This window comes from Tenebrio molitor, chromosome X (genome assembly GCF_963966145.1).
Source record: "Tenebrio molitor chromosome X, icTenMoli1.1, whole genome shotgun sequence".
Classification (NCBI taxonomy): Eukaryota; Metazoa; Arthropoda; class Insecta; order Coleoptera; family Tenebrionidae; genus Tenebrio; species Tenebrio molitor.
In genome coordinates, this window is record NC_091055.1 from 10,872,330 (window position 1) to 10,890,981 (window position 18,652).

Genomic DNA, 18,652 nt, shown 5'->3' on the forward strand with positions numbered 1-18,652 from the left:
TATTAATTAAATTTGTTGTTTGTGGAATTTCCGGCGAGTTTACGATTCGCAGAAATGCGAACGGTAGATTTGACATTATCAATTTCATATCTGCGAACTTATTCATGAAAACGTTATCTGAACTAACGCCAACACCCGTTTCTATTATCATACCATTATCACTATTACTACTGTTAAAAGTGACGTTTTTCAAGGACTTCGCGCTACTATAGTTCGCGCCAATTTTTTTTTTTCATTTCCTTCCACTTATTTGACGAATAACGGTCTTGACAATTATTCAATATTTTGATACACTGCGAGATTCAATTTTAATTCTAATTTTTACGAAAAAATATTTTTTATACAGAGAAAAAAATAAACTGTATCGCTTATTTCCAAATGAATTGCAAATTTTTTCGGTCAAAATCACAGATTTTTATTAATTTTACGTGTTGTAGAAGATATTAAAACATGCGATTTTGAAAAAAGAGCTCAATACGATTTAACAACACATCATTTATTTAATGAACACGAATTTTCAAAAACGTTCAAGCTACAAAAAATTTATTAAGTATTCGATTTTTTACCAATTTATTACTTAATTGATATAACTTAAAAAACGTGTATTGGCATTGACATTTTATAAAAATGAAAAATTCCACAGTAAACTTTAATCGTTTCTGCATAAAATTTATTTTTTGTATCTTGAATAGATTTTATGATGTTGGATGTTGAGAAAGAAAAACTCAAAACCTCCAATTGTTATAATTTTTGTAATCCTCATAACTTATCGAGATATTAATTTTTTGATGAAGCAGCGTGTGCAACGCTCCAGCAGCTTCACTAAAAAATTAATATCTCGAAAAGTTATGAAGCTTACAATAAATTTGGTGGAGAAGAATCTTCAGAAATGTTCAGATTATAATTTTTTTTTTGCGTAAATAAAAATATCTAATGCTTCGAAACTTGTGAATTTCTATTATAAATGCAAAAAGTATACTATTGTTATTTTTGACATTTTGTGAAAACAAAAAATCAATAAACTTTGAACGTTTCTGCACAAAAAATATTCTGTGTACTTTTTTGGTATTCTGGAATTGGACAAGAAACCGAAAATGTCAAATTGTTCTCACTTTTTTTTATCAACAATCTTTCTGAGCCTTCTACAATCTTTTTGAGCTTTTTTTTTACCGCATTTTTACATTGTGTAAAATACGGTGTGATCAAGAATGACTGAATCTCTTGGTAACAATGAAATTTTGCAAATTTGAAATTTACCATCAAAGGTTCATTTTTGTAATTAGCACAAACCTAACCGGCATAACCAAAAATGTTTTAAATGTCGTCTCAAGTTAAAAAATCCAGTCAGTGCCAATTGCGAGACAAAAAACACCAGTACTTTTCAATTGTTTCATTGCCAACACTCAAGTCATTGCTGATCACGATGTATACAGGGTGATTCTGAAATAAGTTTGAAAAAAAACGGTAATTGGTGATGATGAGAAGAAGTCATATACAAAAGAATTTTCTTATAAAAGTTTTTTCGTTTTCGAGACACAAATGTTTGAAAATTTGGTCAAAATTGCTAGTACGCTGCTGAGTTAAAGGTGATAAATCGATTATCCTGGTAGTTTAGCAACAATAATAATCAAAGAGGTAAAAGGTGCTCGTTAGTCACAAAGATGATATTATTTCTTTCGATCATTTCCATAGAAACATTTACAAAGCAGTGTGCTTGCACCTACGACTTTATTGTGGCGTTGATGTAACAATGGTTGCTGATGAAGTGAACAAATTCAGACAAATTTTCCCTATTTATAGGCGTCGAAAATACAAGGATAGAGGGTAATTTCCACCCTTTTGATTTCACCTCCAAAAGTCATTTACGCAGAATTACATATTTTGTGTCAAGGATACTCTACTTTTTTTTCCAAACTTATTTCAGAATCACCCTGTATACACATTTAAAATAAAATAAAAAAATCTGTGATCGCGACCGAAAAATTGTGCACCTATTCGTTGATCGACCGATCTCCTGTTGGTTAAAAAATTTAGATCTTAATTTTTATATTTCTTCTATTTTGTACTTGAACATCTTTTCTTCCATGTTTGCTTTAAAATTCGTTTCTTATGCTGTAAGTTAAAATTTCAGGTGGAATTTTGATCTGGGTGTGATGATTTTCTGGATTCTACGGATGAAAATTAAAACCTCCAATAAATTTTTTGCCACACAAATACTTTTCTTTTTATTACAAATTTCCTAAAAATCACTTCGATGATTAGATAATGAAATTTTTCTACTGGAGTTTGGAAAACGTTAACATTGTAATACTAACTTGAGTTAGGAGAAGTGAAAAATTTCCTACTAAGGGCAGAAATAATATTTCAACACTGAAAGTTCAATTTTGGTCGTTTCCTGGGATACGTAACGTAAGAAGTGGTATTTAATTATTTGAGAGAAAAGCTTAAACGCCCTCACAATTTTTCATTAATAAATTGTTTCTCTATGGTAACGAAAGCAGAACACTTTTGATTTCGCTTTTAAATTTAAAAATAATTAATAGAATATTGAAAATATCCAAATTTTAAAGTTTTTTCCAAACTCCAGTAGAAAAAATCATGTGTGCAATACGTAGAAAATCCATTTTTTCCGTACACGGCATGCTTTTGATCTCGTCTATCGTCTCGATCAAAAATCCCATGCCTAATACGGAAAAAATTGAATTTCCTAACTTATTGCAAAATAGCTATTTTCTTTCTCAAAAAAAGTGTACGGAAAAAATGCTAGATAATAAATGATAGATGTAGATGAGTAAGTTACACTATTAGGCATTCACGATCTTTTTGGGACCGAGTTGGCTATGACTTTTTCTTTTCACGTTGGACTCACTGACTCAGTGATGCAACGGATGCTATTTTTTCTTCTTGCCACCGCATTGCCAGATTTATTATTTTAATATTAGTAAGAAACTAAAATGATTTATTAAGTGTGTAAAAATAATTTAAATTTCCGTCAAAAGAACAGTCAAAATTGCCAAAATAATTTTATTACGATAAAAAAATTTCAATAAAACGATTTAGTTTAATTTAAAAAGGACAGACCAGATTTAAGAGATCCGGCAACAATGTACCTATTCAGAAAATATAACCCTAAACTGAAAACAACCTAACCTAACACAAAAAAGTGTCAATTTCCTTTAGGGAATTTAGTTATCACCGAGGTACTGCTAACAAAATCACTAGATGGCCATAGCCAACTCGGTCCCAAAAAAATCGTGAATGCCTTATGTATGTACTTATATTTTGTGCTAATTTTTAAATTTGTTCCACAAATCAGTCGTTTAAGTTTGAGAATGTAACAACAGTTCAGGTAAATTTGTGCATTCGACTTTCTAAAAAAAATATAGAGATAGATTAAAATAAATATTCGAAACAATAACAAATCATTTACACTGAAACGTAAACACGATCTTCATATGTTCTATCAGCACACCCTATATATTATTTTGTCACCATTTTTATCCATTATTTGTATGAAAATGCAGGAGATAAAATACAGATTTCTTATCTTTTAATTAATAAGATTATGCTTTTGTAATGCATTTTTGTATAGTTTGCAACCTATAGGAACTTCATATGTGGTCTGCCGGATAATAAACAATATCGTTATCTTATTATGGTCTATGAGAGATTATCCATAATGTGACCGTGTTCTCAGAATTGGCCACAAAAAGTGTGCCTACATATCTTAACGTACTTAACAATTCGAATGTTATTTTTAGTTGATATCATTTTCGTAACAATTCCAAAAAATTGATTACATTTTTTGATAATTACTTAACTGCTTATTTCCAATAAATTTCAAATGTTTTATTTTATCTAATCTTCTTTTCTATCTTAAAAAGTGGTAGATTCATATATGTATGATTGTATGTATGTATGTATTTTTAATTTCCTCTTATTGTTACTCAAATTTATTTTTGGGTCCTGTAAATGAGGCTTTTCTGTTACATAATAGGAGTTTCATTTATTAGATTAATTTATACACATTTAACGCCAACCTGAACATAACTTTAGTAGAGGTGTTCGATTCTCTTATAGGCTGTGACCTTGCAAAGGCCAATGAAAAATTTGTAAATGAAAACGTCGACTACTTTACATGCTAATAGACTAGACAGAGATGACACTAACGTAACGAATGATGATGTTTTCCGGGCGGTTTTTAGCGCCTAGTTGAGACCGATATTCGTCGTTTGCGCAGATATGACTCATAGCCCGTGAGAAAATCCAACATCTATACAAATGCGCATTTAACCGTAAAACCCATATTTTCAAAAATGAATAGATACTTCATTCGTTACAATTTAAAAATTTTGTATAATTTTTCCTCACTAACAGTGACAACATAATTATCTTTTTGTGGTAATTTTAAAAGTAAAATTACTCTTTTTTAAAGTATATAGTACCTTTGAAATTCGTCTAAAATAAATGACACTGTAGAACAGTGCGTTTTTCAATATTTTTCAAATTTTGCCTGATGCAAAATTAAAACTTCTTCTGATTTTTCATACGTTCGTACCACCCTAGAGAGTCGTCCCATATTTCGGATGCTTGCAGCAAAAAATACACTTTCAAAATTGTTTTGGGTTAATTTTTTTGAAAAAATGTCCAAAAAATTATTAATTTATACTTTCAACGGGACCTTTAGCGCACGTTGTAATTCTTTCATCGTGCTCTTGAGTAAGTAACTTGTAACTTTTGAATGCGACGATCTCGTCTGGACTATTTAATTTGATCTACCTGTATATGTAGGTATGTATATGCGATGTCGGACAAAAGCGACCTTCGGCCAAATACGGCGAAAAGTTCTGTTTATCACATCTGTAATTACTAATATATGCCACCCATCGAGCTCATTGCAGATGCGAGTAAACACGAGCGAATTTGAACGTGAGAATTTTCATTGCATCGATCGATTGATTTGTTTTGTTTTTTTTTTGTGGCCAGGAACGACGTGTAAAATAGAATTTAGAAGAGTCGCCGTGAAAATTCCATCGGTGTTGTTATTTCCGTGTCGGCCAACGAATCCTACTCACTTTCACCTCCATTCTGATGTGCGAGGTCAGAATTGGGTTGCAGTTGGTTGGCGCCGACGAAAGCTGCAGCGCCGAAGAGGATCACTAAAGCGGCCGCCGAGAGCACCGGCCCTGGGCCGAGCCAGCTGAAGGAGCGGCGCTGTTGGGCCGTGGAGGCAGTGCCGGTCGCGGCCATCAGTGCCAATACATAGACATGGGTCCGCTGAGGCCCGTGCAAGGTTCGCTAATCCGCGTCGTACAGAATTTCTGTAAACTTATGACGCAATGCCTGATCAATGTAAACATGTTATTCACTTCGGCCTGGATGCCCAAAATCAACTGACGGTGGTCGCACGGCTCAGTCACACCTGAAACAGAAACGGAAACTTCCTCAGCAACCTCTCACTTCGCTACGGAAATTGGAATCTGACCATCAAAAAAAATATTCATTCATAAGATTCATCATCGTTCGCAATGCTAAATCACAAACGCGACCCCACCAACTCCACGCTCGACGGTTTTAACACCTCAACTCCAATTTGACAAATTTGTCATTATTTAATACTCGACTCGACGCGATTTGCACAGGATCTTGGGGGGACAATGAACCTTCATATTTACACGTCAACTATTCTTTACAGCGATCGCGACAAGCTGATAATCGGTTTATTTTTTATAATTATAATATATCACAAATAAACTGTTTGCGTATTAAAACCGCTGCACAAATATTCCTCATTTACAACAGATCATCATTAGACACTGCGATTCTAATATCACTAATACATCATGCTGATCTACATCAATCCAAAAACACAACCGTCAACGATACATATTTTTTTTCACACTCAATAAATCATCATCATTTTACAATCCCCCCTACCATCAAATTGTCTCTTTTATTTTCTACAACACAAATTTAAAAGTTTCTCTCTCAAAACAGTTCCGATCAACGACAACTTAAAATAAAATAAAGAAACACATCAAATACAACGTCTGAATGGATCAGTCTCGGTATACAGCGTGTCGCAACTCACTATTGTCCACATGTATCTTCTAAAAGTTCAAAGTTTTTTTTTTAGACTTAATTCTAATTAATACTTTGTCTATCTTTAATTCACACTTAACACACAGAGAATATAGATTTTAATCTTAAGAACATGTAGCACACCGATCGAATATGTAGACACTCAACACTCATATATTTGGATTAAGTCTAATTTGAAAATTTTGAAAAGATTTGGATGAGTCAGTTCGAAGCGAGTTCAATGCAAGATGTGTACTTCCAATTTGAAAACGCTGAAGCTGTTACCTCACTGACGCGCTAATTCACACTGCGTAAATCACGTGATAGGTTTGAACGAATCAAAATGATAAACGCATGCGCAAGGATCGGATCGTGCACGCCTCCGTAAAATCACGTGATGTTACGCGACACGCATTTGCGTACGGAAAGAAAGAAATAAGACGCCTTCGAGTGGGGCGCTGAAAGTCGACTGGAGGGGTGGAAATTGTTGAAAAACTAACCCCTACTGGGGCGACTTTTTGACGTGAGGATCTCGGTTTGTCGTGTGAAAATTATTTCAATTTGTTAATTTACAAAGAGGGAAAAATAACGTATCCGTCACACAAAGAGAAATTGCAGGTGTGGCCTTGTTGGGATTCTATTTTCGTCTCTTTAACGAGAAGAATCTTCGGGGGCGGTTATTTGTAAAGGAAAAAAAAAATAATGAAATCTGCTTGGGAGCGTCGGGAAAAATCTTCGAATTTAATGACGTTCGACACCTAAAATGTTGTTTTCCAATCCGATATTTAAAATTGTTTTGGTGGAGACCCCAGGCAAAAGTAAATTGGTGCGTCGCCTTTGCGTTAATAAAGCCGACTGTTGATGTCTTTTAAAGCAAAACGAATGTATTGTAAGGACGATTTAGATTCCTTTTGATGTATGCTACATATGCACAACAGCGGCCAGGGAGATGACATTTTAGCGTCAAAGCAAATTTAGAAAAAGGGGGTTTCCCTCTTCTTTTGCCTCAAACACAACACGCAAAAAATCAATAGTCCTTTCGCACGGTGGCGACATTTCTCTTCATTTTTTTTCTAACAAACAAGTGGTAATAATCGCCAATTTGAATTCGGCCAAGATTGAATTTTGTGCGAGTGCCCGAGGTGAAATAAAGAAAAACGGAAATTGAGATGGTGACGTCGGAAGGGTGAATGGATATGTCGAAACGACCGCTTTGATTGATTTTAAATATTTTTGCTTGTGTAGTCGGGCCGCACCGGATTAGATTATTGAAATGTCATTGAGACGTCATTCGTACAAATTAATATGCGCCAAATTAGAAAAAATACCGTCATTTATTTTCATTTTTAATGGCATAGCAATACAAACAAAAAATTGACTATTTTCGATTTTTCGATCCAGATTTAAAGGATGATTTCAGTTGACGCAACAAATAATGAAAAATGCTTGATTCCATTTTAGAATTCAAAGTACGAACTGACTAAATTACACTTAAATACATAAAACATGTCACGATCTGTGTTAAAATAGTTAATTACCCTGTAAAAACTACATAGACGCGACTTGTTACGTGTGTACACAGCTTAAGTGAAAAAAAAACTAATTAGTCCAGAATGTAATTATGTACACTTAACAAAAGCAAGCGTCCAGTTATTATAATCGAGATAACAGTTGCGTAATTTAAAAAATGGACGAGTATTTAATTTATGAGGCGAAAACACGTGAGCTTTAAATTGATTACGGAATGAGGGAATATTGTGCGGGATTTTTCGGTGTTAAAAGCTCCCGGCGCGAGCTTAAACTGTGGGAAAAAAGTCCGTCCGGACACGGAACGACGAACATTGGGACAATTGATCGGAGGGAAAACGATATTCGGGAAATGATCGTCGGTGAACTAATAATAAAGCTACAAAGAAGCCGGATTCGAAATCCATATTTAAAAGAAAGCGTGTATTTGTGTTGCAAACTTGGCGAAATAAATTCCGGAACAGGACTACATTATCCGGTGGTAACCGACTGTGAGGAAACATAAAGCCGTCGCGCGAAGAATTTTTGTTACCGGATCGTAAACAATTCCATAAATACTTACATCTCGATCGATCGCGCCAGATTAAAATAATATGGCGAAGATTACAAGTCGAAAGAAACTTTTAAAAACTCCTCACAATGGAAGTCTTAAACGGCGAATAAAAAACAGAGTTATTTATCTTGTTTGTCCCACCAATGTGCAGCTTTTAAATGCAAATTTATAACTGAACCACGGATTGTGTTATATATTTGTTGCTAAATGCGATCCGATTGATTATTTATTACTGAAGTTCAGTCGAATGAAACAAAAACAAGATAAAATTGCCGATTCGAGCCAATAAACTAATGATCTGGCAAAAATTACACGCCATAAAATTTTTGAAAAAATAAAACGCGACCGAAAATGATGCCGTCGGTGTGGAAAAAAAAATATGACAAAATTCGACGCATAAAGAGCACATTTCACTCTCGACTCGCAAAGATTCAAATTTGAACTTTGACAATATGTACTTGATCGGCGAACTTGTTGAAGTGAAATATTTTTTCTCACCTTGCAATATTTAAAAACTAATCAACATAACGAGCTAGGCGTCCCCGAAGGGCGGAAACTTGGGTCAATCGAAACTTTTGAATGTTTATTAATTATCGGAAAAGGAAAATATTCACTTTCTTTCTCCGATTTCGTTAATACGTGAACGTTATTAGGTTGGTTAGACGGAGTAGAATTTCTAGACATTTTATCAACAAAGCGAGCCGCACAGTACACATGAATATTAATGTGTTTGATGAAGTTCGAGTTGGGAAGTTTTCTCCCACTTTTACTGATTTCCACCCACACTTTGAGTGCGTAATGAAACCAAGTTCATTTCGTTCAAAATAAACATTTACACGGTAAAAAAAAACGAATATAATGATAAAAATGACGGAGAATGTTTGTATTTGCGAGAGGCTAATTAATCGGAGGATGTTTTAAATAAAAGATTCGAAAAAAATCATAACATGACATGACAAAACCCCCGCGAAACAAAAGGTTGTTCGGTGGAAAGTTACAAAATTGATGTTTATATTTTTCACCTGCAGCTACTTAATCTTTTTGTTTTGATTCGAAACGACATTCCGAAATAATGGTATGTATTTCATCGGGCAACAAACGAGTGAAATATGAAAAAAAAAACCAATTAAAATGTCGACGTCTTACCTTGGACATGTAGAGTTCACAAGGGTAGCAACACAAAGCGGCATAATTGCCGTTTTCGCGCCATGTCTGTACATAAACTAGTGAGGGTTGCCATGACATGACAATCTCCCTACCACCAAGTTTCAATATTGGCAACGAATCAGATTCTAGTGAACAAATACTGCGTACTTGACATTATCTCGGTGTGACCAATTTCATCAAGAGGGTGCCCACTTTCCCCCTCGATCGGGGGTAAGACGCGGCACGTTTTTATTATCCCGCAATTCGAATCTAAATATAGGTACACCAGCCTCGCACGTACACGTGCCTCTCGGCAATTTCGAATTTCAAACTGGCTGGGAAAAAATCAAAAACGAGACACACAGTCGGTGTGCCAGGTTCGCACCGATCAATCAATATTAGACGCGATTAAGTGGAGCACCTGTTGATTTTAGCGTTATTAAAATTAAACACGAGTACCACGAATCAAAGCGACGTCACCTTTGACAACGAGGACATTAAGTGTAAATTAACGCCCTAAAGATGGCTCGGCTTAATGAAAAACAATTTAACCATTTTTTTAGATCAGGTCAAAGGGTAATAGCTTCGTCAGTTGGTTATTGTATATGCAAATTGTCTCGTCCAGACAAACATCTACGATGCATCCAGATCAAATTAAAAACTGATAGAAAAACATTTTTTAACTGTCAAGTCCGCTCAAATTTCTCTTGTTTGTTGACGTGTTCTAATAAAAATCGACAGTCCCGATGTTCAAACAGTGTGCAATTAGATTTCCTTGACTTATTTTGGTCTCGTGAATAATACACTTCCTCCGAAAATAAATATAGAAACTAACCAAAATACATTTCGTCATTTGGGCGTTCTTGTGCGTTACGTATCAAAAATTCTTCTAGATCGTTCAAATGCCGCGACCATTTTACTATAAAACACTCGAACGTTAGTGGGAATAAATTACGACACAAGAATCCATTCATTAACTGATAAATACATTACCGATAGATAACACGTAGTAAACATCACACGATAAGAATATTTATTGAAGATACCATGAATAAAACTGTATAGTTTTATGAAATGTTGCGACACAAGATTTGCACTTTAATTTTTTAGGAGTCGTACAAACGTTTCACTCAGGAAAATTTTCCATAAATGATTTTTTCCCCGACACTTAAGTAAATAAATAGCGAACAACTAATCGCGTCATTGCAAATCGTCACTGTTAAATTAATAACTTGGGTGTAAATCAAGTGTACGTGCGTGAATCGTGATACGCACAAATTGAGAATTTAAGAATAATCCGAAAAATTTCAGTTTTAAATAGCAGGAAAATTTGATAGGAGTGTAGATGTTTGAACAACGAAAATTCGAGATTCGTCGGTGGAAATCGGTTTTTAATATAAAAAATGTAAGCTGGCGAAAAACTGGGACAAAGACGATCGTCGTGTCAGAATCGGCATTTCCAATTTAAATTCGGTGGAGCAATTTCAGGCATATTTATACTGGATGAAAGTGCGAAGAAGACGTCTTTTTCAACGATGAACACGAAAATTTTATTTGCTTTGTAACAAGAGATATTAGAGATACCGCAGAAAATTGGATTCCAGAATCAATCTCTTCTGTTCTTTCGTGGGAAATTCGACTGGTAAATTCTGTTGGTCGCGTGCCGGGGGGCGCAATTGATACCGGTAAAACAAAAATTTCTGTCACTCACATAACAACACAATTTTGGCAATTATACGATTTACAAAAAACTCCGACACGCGGATTTGTCACATTTAATAAAAGTCGTACAAACGAACGGCACTCAAAGTCAAAGGAGCGACGGAATGGGGTGAAAAAATCCGGGCAAAAAATTTTACAAAAAGCGAATGACAGGAGATAATGGTTTTTGAGATGTTTTGCGCGCCAGGTAAAGTCAGTCTACACCGGTGGACCTGAAAAAAGTGAAATTAATTTACCACTTGGTGATTTGTGTGATCGAAATTTATTTGACCTTATTTACACAAATTTAAAAAATGTGACGTCAGCAGACACGTTAATCTCCCTCGCTCTCCCGCTGTCTTCGCATTCCGTCCTTTGCGCCGCTGTTTCGGTTTGTTTACGGCTTTTGTGAAAAACAGATTTTGTTAATTACGCAGGTATGACACATTTTGTCATTATGTTTGTCCTCAAATTTCGAAGCGACCCTTTCGGAGTCCCTGGAAAAAATTCGTCGAGGCCTGCGATTCGACGCTCCCGAACGATCGATCAGGACCTGTTGTTTTATTTTTCTCCTTCACAATGTACATTGTCTCTGACAAATATCTCGCGTGAAAATATGGACATCAATGTCATCTCGTGGTGGCAGGCAATACGCGAAACTTTTCCGTTCAATTAGGATCCCGTATAAATAGTGCGAGATGTGATGGCTATTTTTAAAATGCCATTCCTCGGTTCATTCATGAAATTATTTATATTTTGACAACCAGTAGCGGCTCATCTTCGAAGAAAGAATGTCAAAAAAGTGACCGGCAAAAATAGTACACCGCTAGTTGTGATTTCGAAAAAGCTCGTCGAGACCCCTTTCTCAGATCGTTCCTCGATCAAAGCTCGATGAAATGCTGGATTCACGTAGGTGTTGACGCTAGACAACTGTAAATAAAATTCAATTGGTAATTAAACGAGCTTGACTGTAATCCACTAAATAGCGAAAATGGCACACACGTTGAAATTTAAATAGCGATTTGGTTTTTCACTCTGGTCCAGGTATTGCATACCATTAACGTTAATTATGTTATAATTAATTATTAGTCCAGTGAAGATCAATCAACTCATGACTTTAGATAAAACAAACGTTGCTCGACTAATTTTGCAAAAAACAAGTTCGTAAATGGGAATTTTAATTTCCGGATTAAAATTTCATTTGGCGAATGCATATTCGTCAACAGATTAGAAAGGAAAAGGTTCTCGCGTTTTCGGCGAACTCTCGAACATAAATTTTTTAGGTGATTTGAAAAAATCCAAAAATACGCTCGAAAAGTGTACTCCTGAGACATTATACATATTTAGCTGTGATAATTTTAGAACGCTGTAACGTGGATCGACGTATTTAAAGAAGATGCTGAACAAATGACTGTAATTTTAATTAATGTTTTCACAAAATAATTACACTCCATTGTAAATTAGATTGTACGTATTTAATTTACCGAAAATTAGAAGATAAACACTCAAATTATAATTACTGTTGACAAAACAATGTGCTCGTTTGCATGTATTGCAAGTTGAACAAATAAAGTACAAACAACAATGAGAAAGAACAAAATAACGTCATTTCCGTTTCTGAATCAAAATTCACGTTGGTAACAATTACTGTGTATTGTTCTGAACGTTCTTAAAATTTGATTGGTCAGTTTTGAATCGAAGTATTTCTCGAGTTTTCAATTATCTCCAATTTGATTCATCATCTGATAACAAATTAGCATTTAATTTTGTACGAAATATGTAAATCTGGACGTAATAAAATCAACTGGTATAAAATCAGATCGGTCAACAGTTAATTTTTTTTTCTTAATTCGACACGAGTTGTCCCAATAGCCGTGATATCAAATAAGAAGGTGTCATATTTTTCAGTTAAAAATAGTAAGTGATAGTTTTAATAATCGTAGCGATTTGACGTGTCGTTTAACACGGTTTAATGGTAGTAAAAGTCAAAATAATTCACTCATAAGTCGTTCAATGTTGTAATTTGGTGAAGTGTTATAAAATCGTTGGTGACCAGAGGACCATGTCTGGGGCGGTCTTTTACCAGTCTACCAGATAAAACGATAACGCTTCTGCCTTGCAAGGGTCACCTCCGTCCAACTAATAATTCAACTTTTAAGAACACCGACTCTTACGTGTTATTATACAGAAACCAATCATCAGTCTTCAAAAATAATCTTAAAACCATTACATAGCTAATAATCGTTAACTTAATATTCCCATTATAAGTACTACAACAGCTAGTGAGTCAATTTCTTCGGAATGATGAACCGAGTATAGATATTTCTGTGCGAACGAGGACAAAAGTCGAATACTAATTTGGATAATAAATTATTGTTGATAACATTATCGATGGCGATAAACGTCAATCATTTAAAAAGGAAAAATCAGTGCAAATTGATTTTGAGTTGAATTATCGGGAAATTATCTGTTCATTAATAATAATTAATAGTTGTGTGAAGTTGTGAACGAACTTGATAAGAATTTGTAGAACAAGAGCGGTCTCAGGTGAGGGCAACGGAACGGTGCTATTGATTCAACAATACGATAATACAATAAGAATTTAAATTACAAATTTGTCAGGAACTTTTCGGATCGCGAAGAATTTGTAATGTCTCATCCACTTATAAAATTTTCAACTTCAGTTGAAATTCAATGAGTTTAATTAGAATTCAGTTAACAGTAAAAGTCCTAAATATCAAGGTTTCATTAAAAATGTTCGCATTGTAGAGTGGGACAGAAGACGCGGTCTATCGAAACAATGAAGAGAGTGGGTGTAGATTTTTAATAAAATTCTCCCAAACAATTTTTCTGTATGAAAGAACATCTGTTGCTCGACAAGTCGTTTCAGAGTTGCCAAAAATTCTACAAGAGAATGTCCATTGCCCAAGTGCGCTTTGTCAAAAGTGACAAGATAATGAAAATTTTTAGGGGGGAGAGGGTCCGGAAGATTTCTTTTGATTTGGGATTAATTACGTAGTGGAATGAATGTAACTCTGAATATTTGTGTCTTTATTATGAAAGTATTCAGCCAAGGCTGGGCATTCCAAATTATGTAATTTGTGGTTAGCAATTCTGGATACTGTGAAAATTTCCCGAAGCTTTTCTGCACTATTTGGAGAACCTTCACGACGAAATGCCACAAACTAACAATAATTATTGCGATTTCGTTCGCCGCATGAGTCTCGAGCAAATGAGAAAATAAGAATTCGCGATGGGCCCCCATCCACTCGGTCGGACAAGAGGAATCCTGATTTGTTTCCATGAAAGTTGATTGTTAATTAGGCCGAAATTACGCATTTAGAAAAATGCCAATAAAGCAGACTCGGTTTCCCGTAGAACAACAAGTCGTTAACAAAGCCCCAAAAAAGTCGAGGTCCTTTGTTCAATCAGCAAATCAACAAACTCGAGTGACGTCTCCGAACAAAATTGCCCTAAATACTAATTAAATTAATTATAATTACCATAATCTAGTCAACCCCAAGAAAATTAGCTCGTGTTTTCATCCGACTATTTTAACAAATATGTAACCGACGATGTGGAAAATCACGTTGTGTAAGAACCCCTTGTTGCCAAAATTCACAGCACATGTCAAACAACAGGACTATCTCAGTTCCAGAGTACATCGATCGGTTGTTGCCTAATTTGCCAATACCGATGTATTTTTAACCGAGATTATTGTAAACAATCACGATAAAACTATATTCAAATAATCGCGTTTAAATAATATTCAAAACAAAAAAGGTCACAACCGAGATTAGATACTTTATCGACATTTTTGTTCCCCAAAGACACTTTAATCTTTTCGCTATCAATAAAAATAACTATTACAATCAAACAATAAAAGCCGACAATCTGCCCGACAATTTTTCATATTATGTGCCATGCAAATAACTGATAAAAACCAGATAAAATTTGTATTATTATCCAACACGGACAAACACAGGCACAGAATTCGTCAAAATGTTAATTTATGTGGCCACTAACCGCCGCCATTTTTTCCATCACACTTGCAACCCGTTTGTTCTTGTTTTCACGTTGCACTCCAACCACACTCATTAAATTCCACAGACTATTAACTCAACTCCCTTTTTATTTTATCAATGCACTATCTCATAAAATATTGCAATATGAATTAATAAATCCGGAGCTAAACCCAATTTGTACGAACCACTGACGTATTCAGCTCCACTTTGAATACATTAGCGACAACAAAAAATCAAAAATCTTTTGGACGCGCTGTCGTAAATACCATTCGCGTTTTGTTGTAGTGTCTATGGAGCCCAAAACAGTCGTTTCCCAAAGACCAACAACGAGAACACAAAACATTCTAATTTCAAATTTCTATTTATAGCTTGCGTAGATTACATAGATTTTGATGTGGGATTAGTCAGTATATTGCACTTGTACGAAACATTAATTCTGACCTGGCAGAGAACACGAGTGTTCTATCTATTAATCATACATATTGTATAGACAATGACGTCACAATCGCGACCATTTGGTCGTTACAGTTCACATTTTATTTGCTTTCGGGTCTATTAAAAATCAATGTATTCAGATCCGGTAGTATGACGGTCCAAATTCGAATATCCATCATTAACAGAAACTACCTGAATGGGATAATCTGACAACGAGATGAGTTTCCACTCCGTAAAATTCCTGTTTTGTTTTTGAGTCTCGACAAATACTAAAAATAGGAGAGAAAATCTAATACGCTTAATACCGGTTTAATAGAAGTTTAGTTTGATTTATACGCGACAGTTGACAGTCGACGGAAGGACCGCACACAAGAAAAAACACTTCTGAAATCTGTTGTCAAGCTATTTTTTGTTCGGCGTGACTAAAATAGAACAGCTTTGATTAGTCGGGCCTATAAATTAAAGCTCTTTTGGGTTTTCTGCTTGGTGTTAAGTGACATGAGATTCGAACTAATTTAAGAATGCACCAAAATGGATACGGAGGGGCGAATCACAGATTCGCTATTTCTATTTCTCACGAAATAGAATATCCAACCGAGTTTACGACAACTTTATTTCGACCCGAGAACTTTTCTGATCTGATGTTTTCGAAATTCTTGCTGATAATGCTGCACCCATCGGCAAATGGTATCCCGAAATCGACAACACTTATTATATGCAATCTCCGCCACTCACATAATTGCAACCAACACTATAAAATTAAAAATCAAATTAATAGAAACCGTCACGACTGTAAAAACTGAATTTCTTTGAAAGTTACTGCAAAGTTTCGTGCAGATTTTTTGGCCTTCCTAAATCAGGAAGAACGACAACTATTCACTCTCCGATTTTTACGCTTTCACCACCTTCAAAATGCACCACTTGTGGTGTGTACTTTCCTTCATGACCTGTCAATAAACACTCGATCTTATTAGAATCGATGGATCTTATTGTCGGTGTACATTTCTTGGAAATTCTATAGTAAACATTACAACTCTGTTTCAATTCCCTTTTGAAAAACAATTTCGTGATAATTGTTATCGTTATCGCACCCGTTTTTATCACAGTGAATTTTATTGGGTCAAGGTATTGGTTCGTGGTAGGTCGATGCGAATAGGTACACGTTCTCCCTTCGATGAAAAATGTTTCTGCGATGTTTCACGTTCACTTCGTCTGAATCCGACTGGTGAAAATTTAATAGCAGTCGGTTTGATGTCGCATGATGTCGATCAACTTCTTGGAATCTGGTAACATCAAATCTCGCCTTTCAATCTAGAGAGCTTCAATAAAAAATCTATAATAGGCAAATTAAACGATAAAAATATTGGAAAATGAAGTAACACGACTTGTTGGAGGTTTCTAAAGTGCTTTTATCTATCAATAACACCGCAGACTACTGTTATCTCACCCACTCTATCATATTCATTAGATTTATTGGGTCAAGGTGTTGAATTAAACTGCTAATACGGCGAGACCGCATTATCGAACTTCTTGTCTGATAAATACCATTTTATTCGCTTTCTTGCTTATCATAGCAATGAGAACACTACTTAATCTCGGATGTACACCTAGACTGTCATGAATTAAACTTGTATCAAATCAGGACATCACAAAATCTCAAATCAATTATCGATAAGCTAAAACATTTGATTTGATTTGGACATTCTGTGCAGTTTTTAAAACGTTATAGCTGTTTGCTCGCCAACTGACGCCTACGTACCCTTACGTTACGTTACGCTGAAGATAATACGTAGTCTCTGTATAGTCGCAATTGCCTGCTGATGTTATATAATTATTATTAATACACTCGACGTGTCTATTGTCTATTGAAATGAAATAACTAGTAGAAGAGAATAAATTAAAGATCGTTAACCTTTTTGGGTGACTTAGTTACAATGAAAGTGGACTATTAATTTTCCCCTTTATCATGTAAATTAGGGGAAGGAAAATCTTGCGTTCATCAACAAACAGTAACTTTCATTATTGCCCTTTCAGACGGCTTCTATTTCATGGTTGTTTAGCTAAAATTACTTGATTGGTATATCTTGACATATTAAACATTCCTTTAATGAATCATTCAAATATCAATCACATTAATTAAGTAGTCTTACATTTGCAATTGAAAACTACTGAACGAAGGTTGGGATAAAATGTCAACCGACGTGCCTGATAATCAACTAAAATTGGATACTTCATTACAATATAATTAAAAGTTATTGAAGTTACCAACAACGTACACACTTCCATCCCACGCGTATCAAGCTTTAAACACTAGAATTTGATATAATGTTCCAAATAAATAATTATGTTATGAAATTTGTATTTTCAACGCCGAGATGATCTACGGCAGATTGAAATTTTTATCCTCAAACATTTCTTCTATCGGTGACTGTACGCGGCGGCGCTGGCGGTTATTTTAAAATTTTCAACAATTAAAAAAAACAATTTTAACAAAGCTCTGTCCATTTTAAAGAGCTTTTTAATGATGCAGTCCTCAGTTTTAGTCGATTGAGAAGTTGGTTAACTCCGCTTACTTCTTCCGTACTAAATACATCATTAAAGCTCTTAAAAGTAAATTTGACTTTTATAACAAAATTAATTAAGTTGAAGTGAATTTTAAAATTTTACTCGCAGCACCGGCACAGTCATAAGCTGCAATATAATTTAATAAGAATCACCATCAAAGGAAATTAAATAGGGAGAGCACCATAAACAAGCCTTGTTATTGTCTTTTAAAAAATAATTTCTCTTACATGTCGTGAGGGTCCTTTAATTTAATAGGTTCGTCCTCTTAATGAAAAAATACAGCGACACGAGGCGAATCATCCGACGAACTGATTACGAATCATAAAATTAGATGTTGGGTTTATTTCGTAATTACGGAGGGAAGAAAAATTATTAAATTGGTTCGAATATTGAAGTTATGGAGTAAACACACGAGTGGAATAATGAGAATGGAAAGCCTTGAACACACAGGTGAGAGGAACATTTCTAACGATACTGTATCTCAGTTTTACGTGGCAACACCTGTAAGGAGTGATTTTTATCGTGAATTGTGTAAACCAAGTGTAGTAAAAATGTTTTTGTTGTTACTAGATGCGACAAGAGAGCTACAGGTGTTGTCATGAAATAGAAGAAATCGAGG

General features: G+C 34.9%; 1 protein-coding gene across 3 annotated transcripts in view; it reads right to left on the reverse strand.

Annotated features, from left to right (window-relative positions):
• LOC138140265 (insulin-like receptor) overlaps window positions 1–18,652 on the reverse strand; it is a 35,920-nt gene that overhangs the window by 6,832 nt on the left and 10,436 nt on the right. For 2 of the 3 annotated variants that reach the window (XM_069061149.1, XM_069061151.1), the window contains exon 2: window positions 5,076–5,422. In XM_069061149.1, coding sequence (XP_068917250.1) covers window positions 5,076–5,250 — 175 coding nt within the window. In that variant the 5' untranslated portion in view covers window positions 5,251–5,422. Of the gene's footprint in view, window positions 1–5,075; window positions 5,423–9,307; window positions 9,797–18,652 lie in introns of those variants that run through there. The other variant, XM_069061150.1, reaches the window with a different exon arrangement.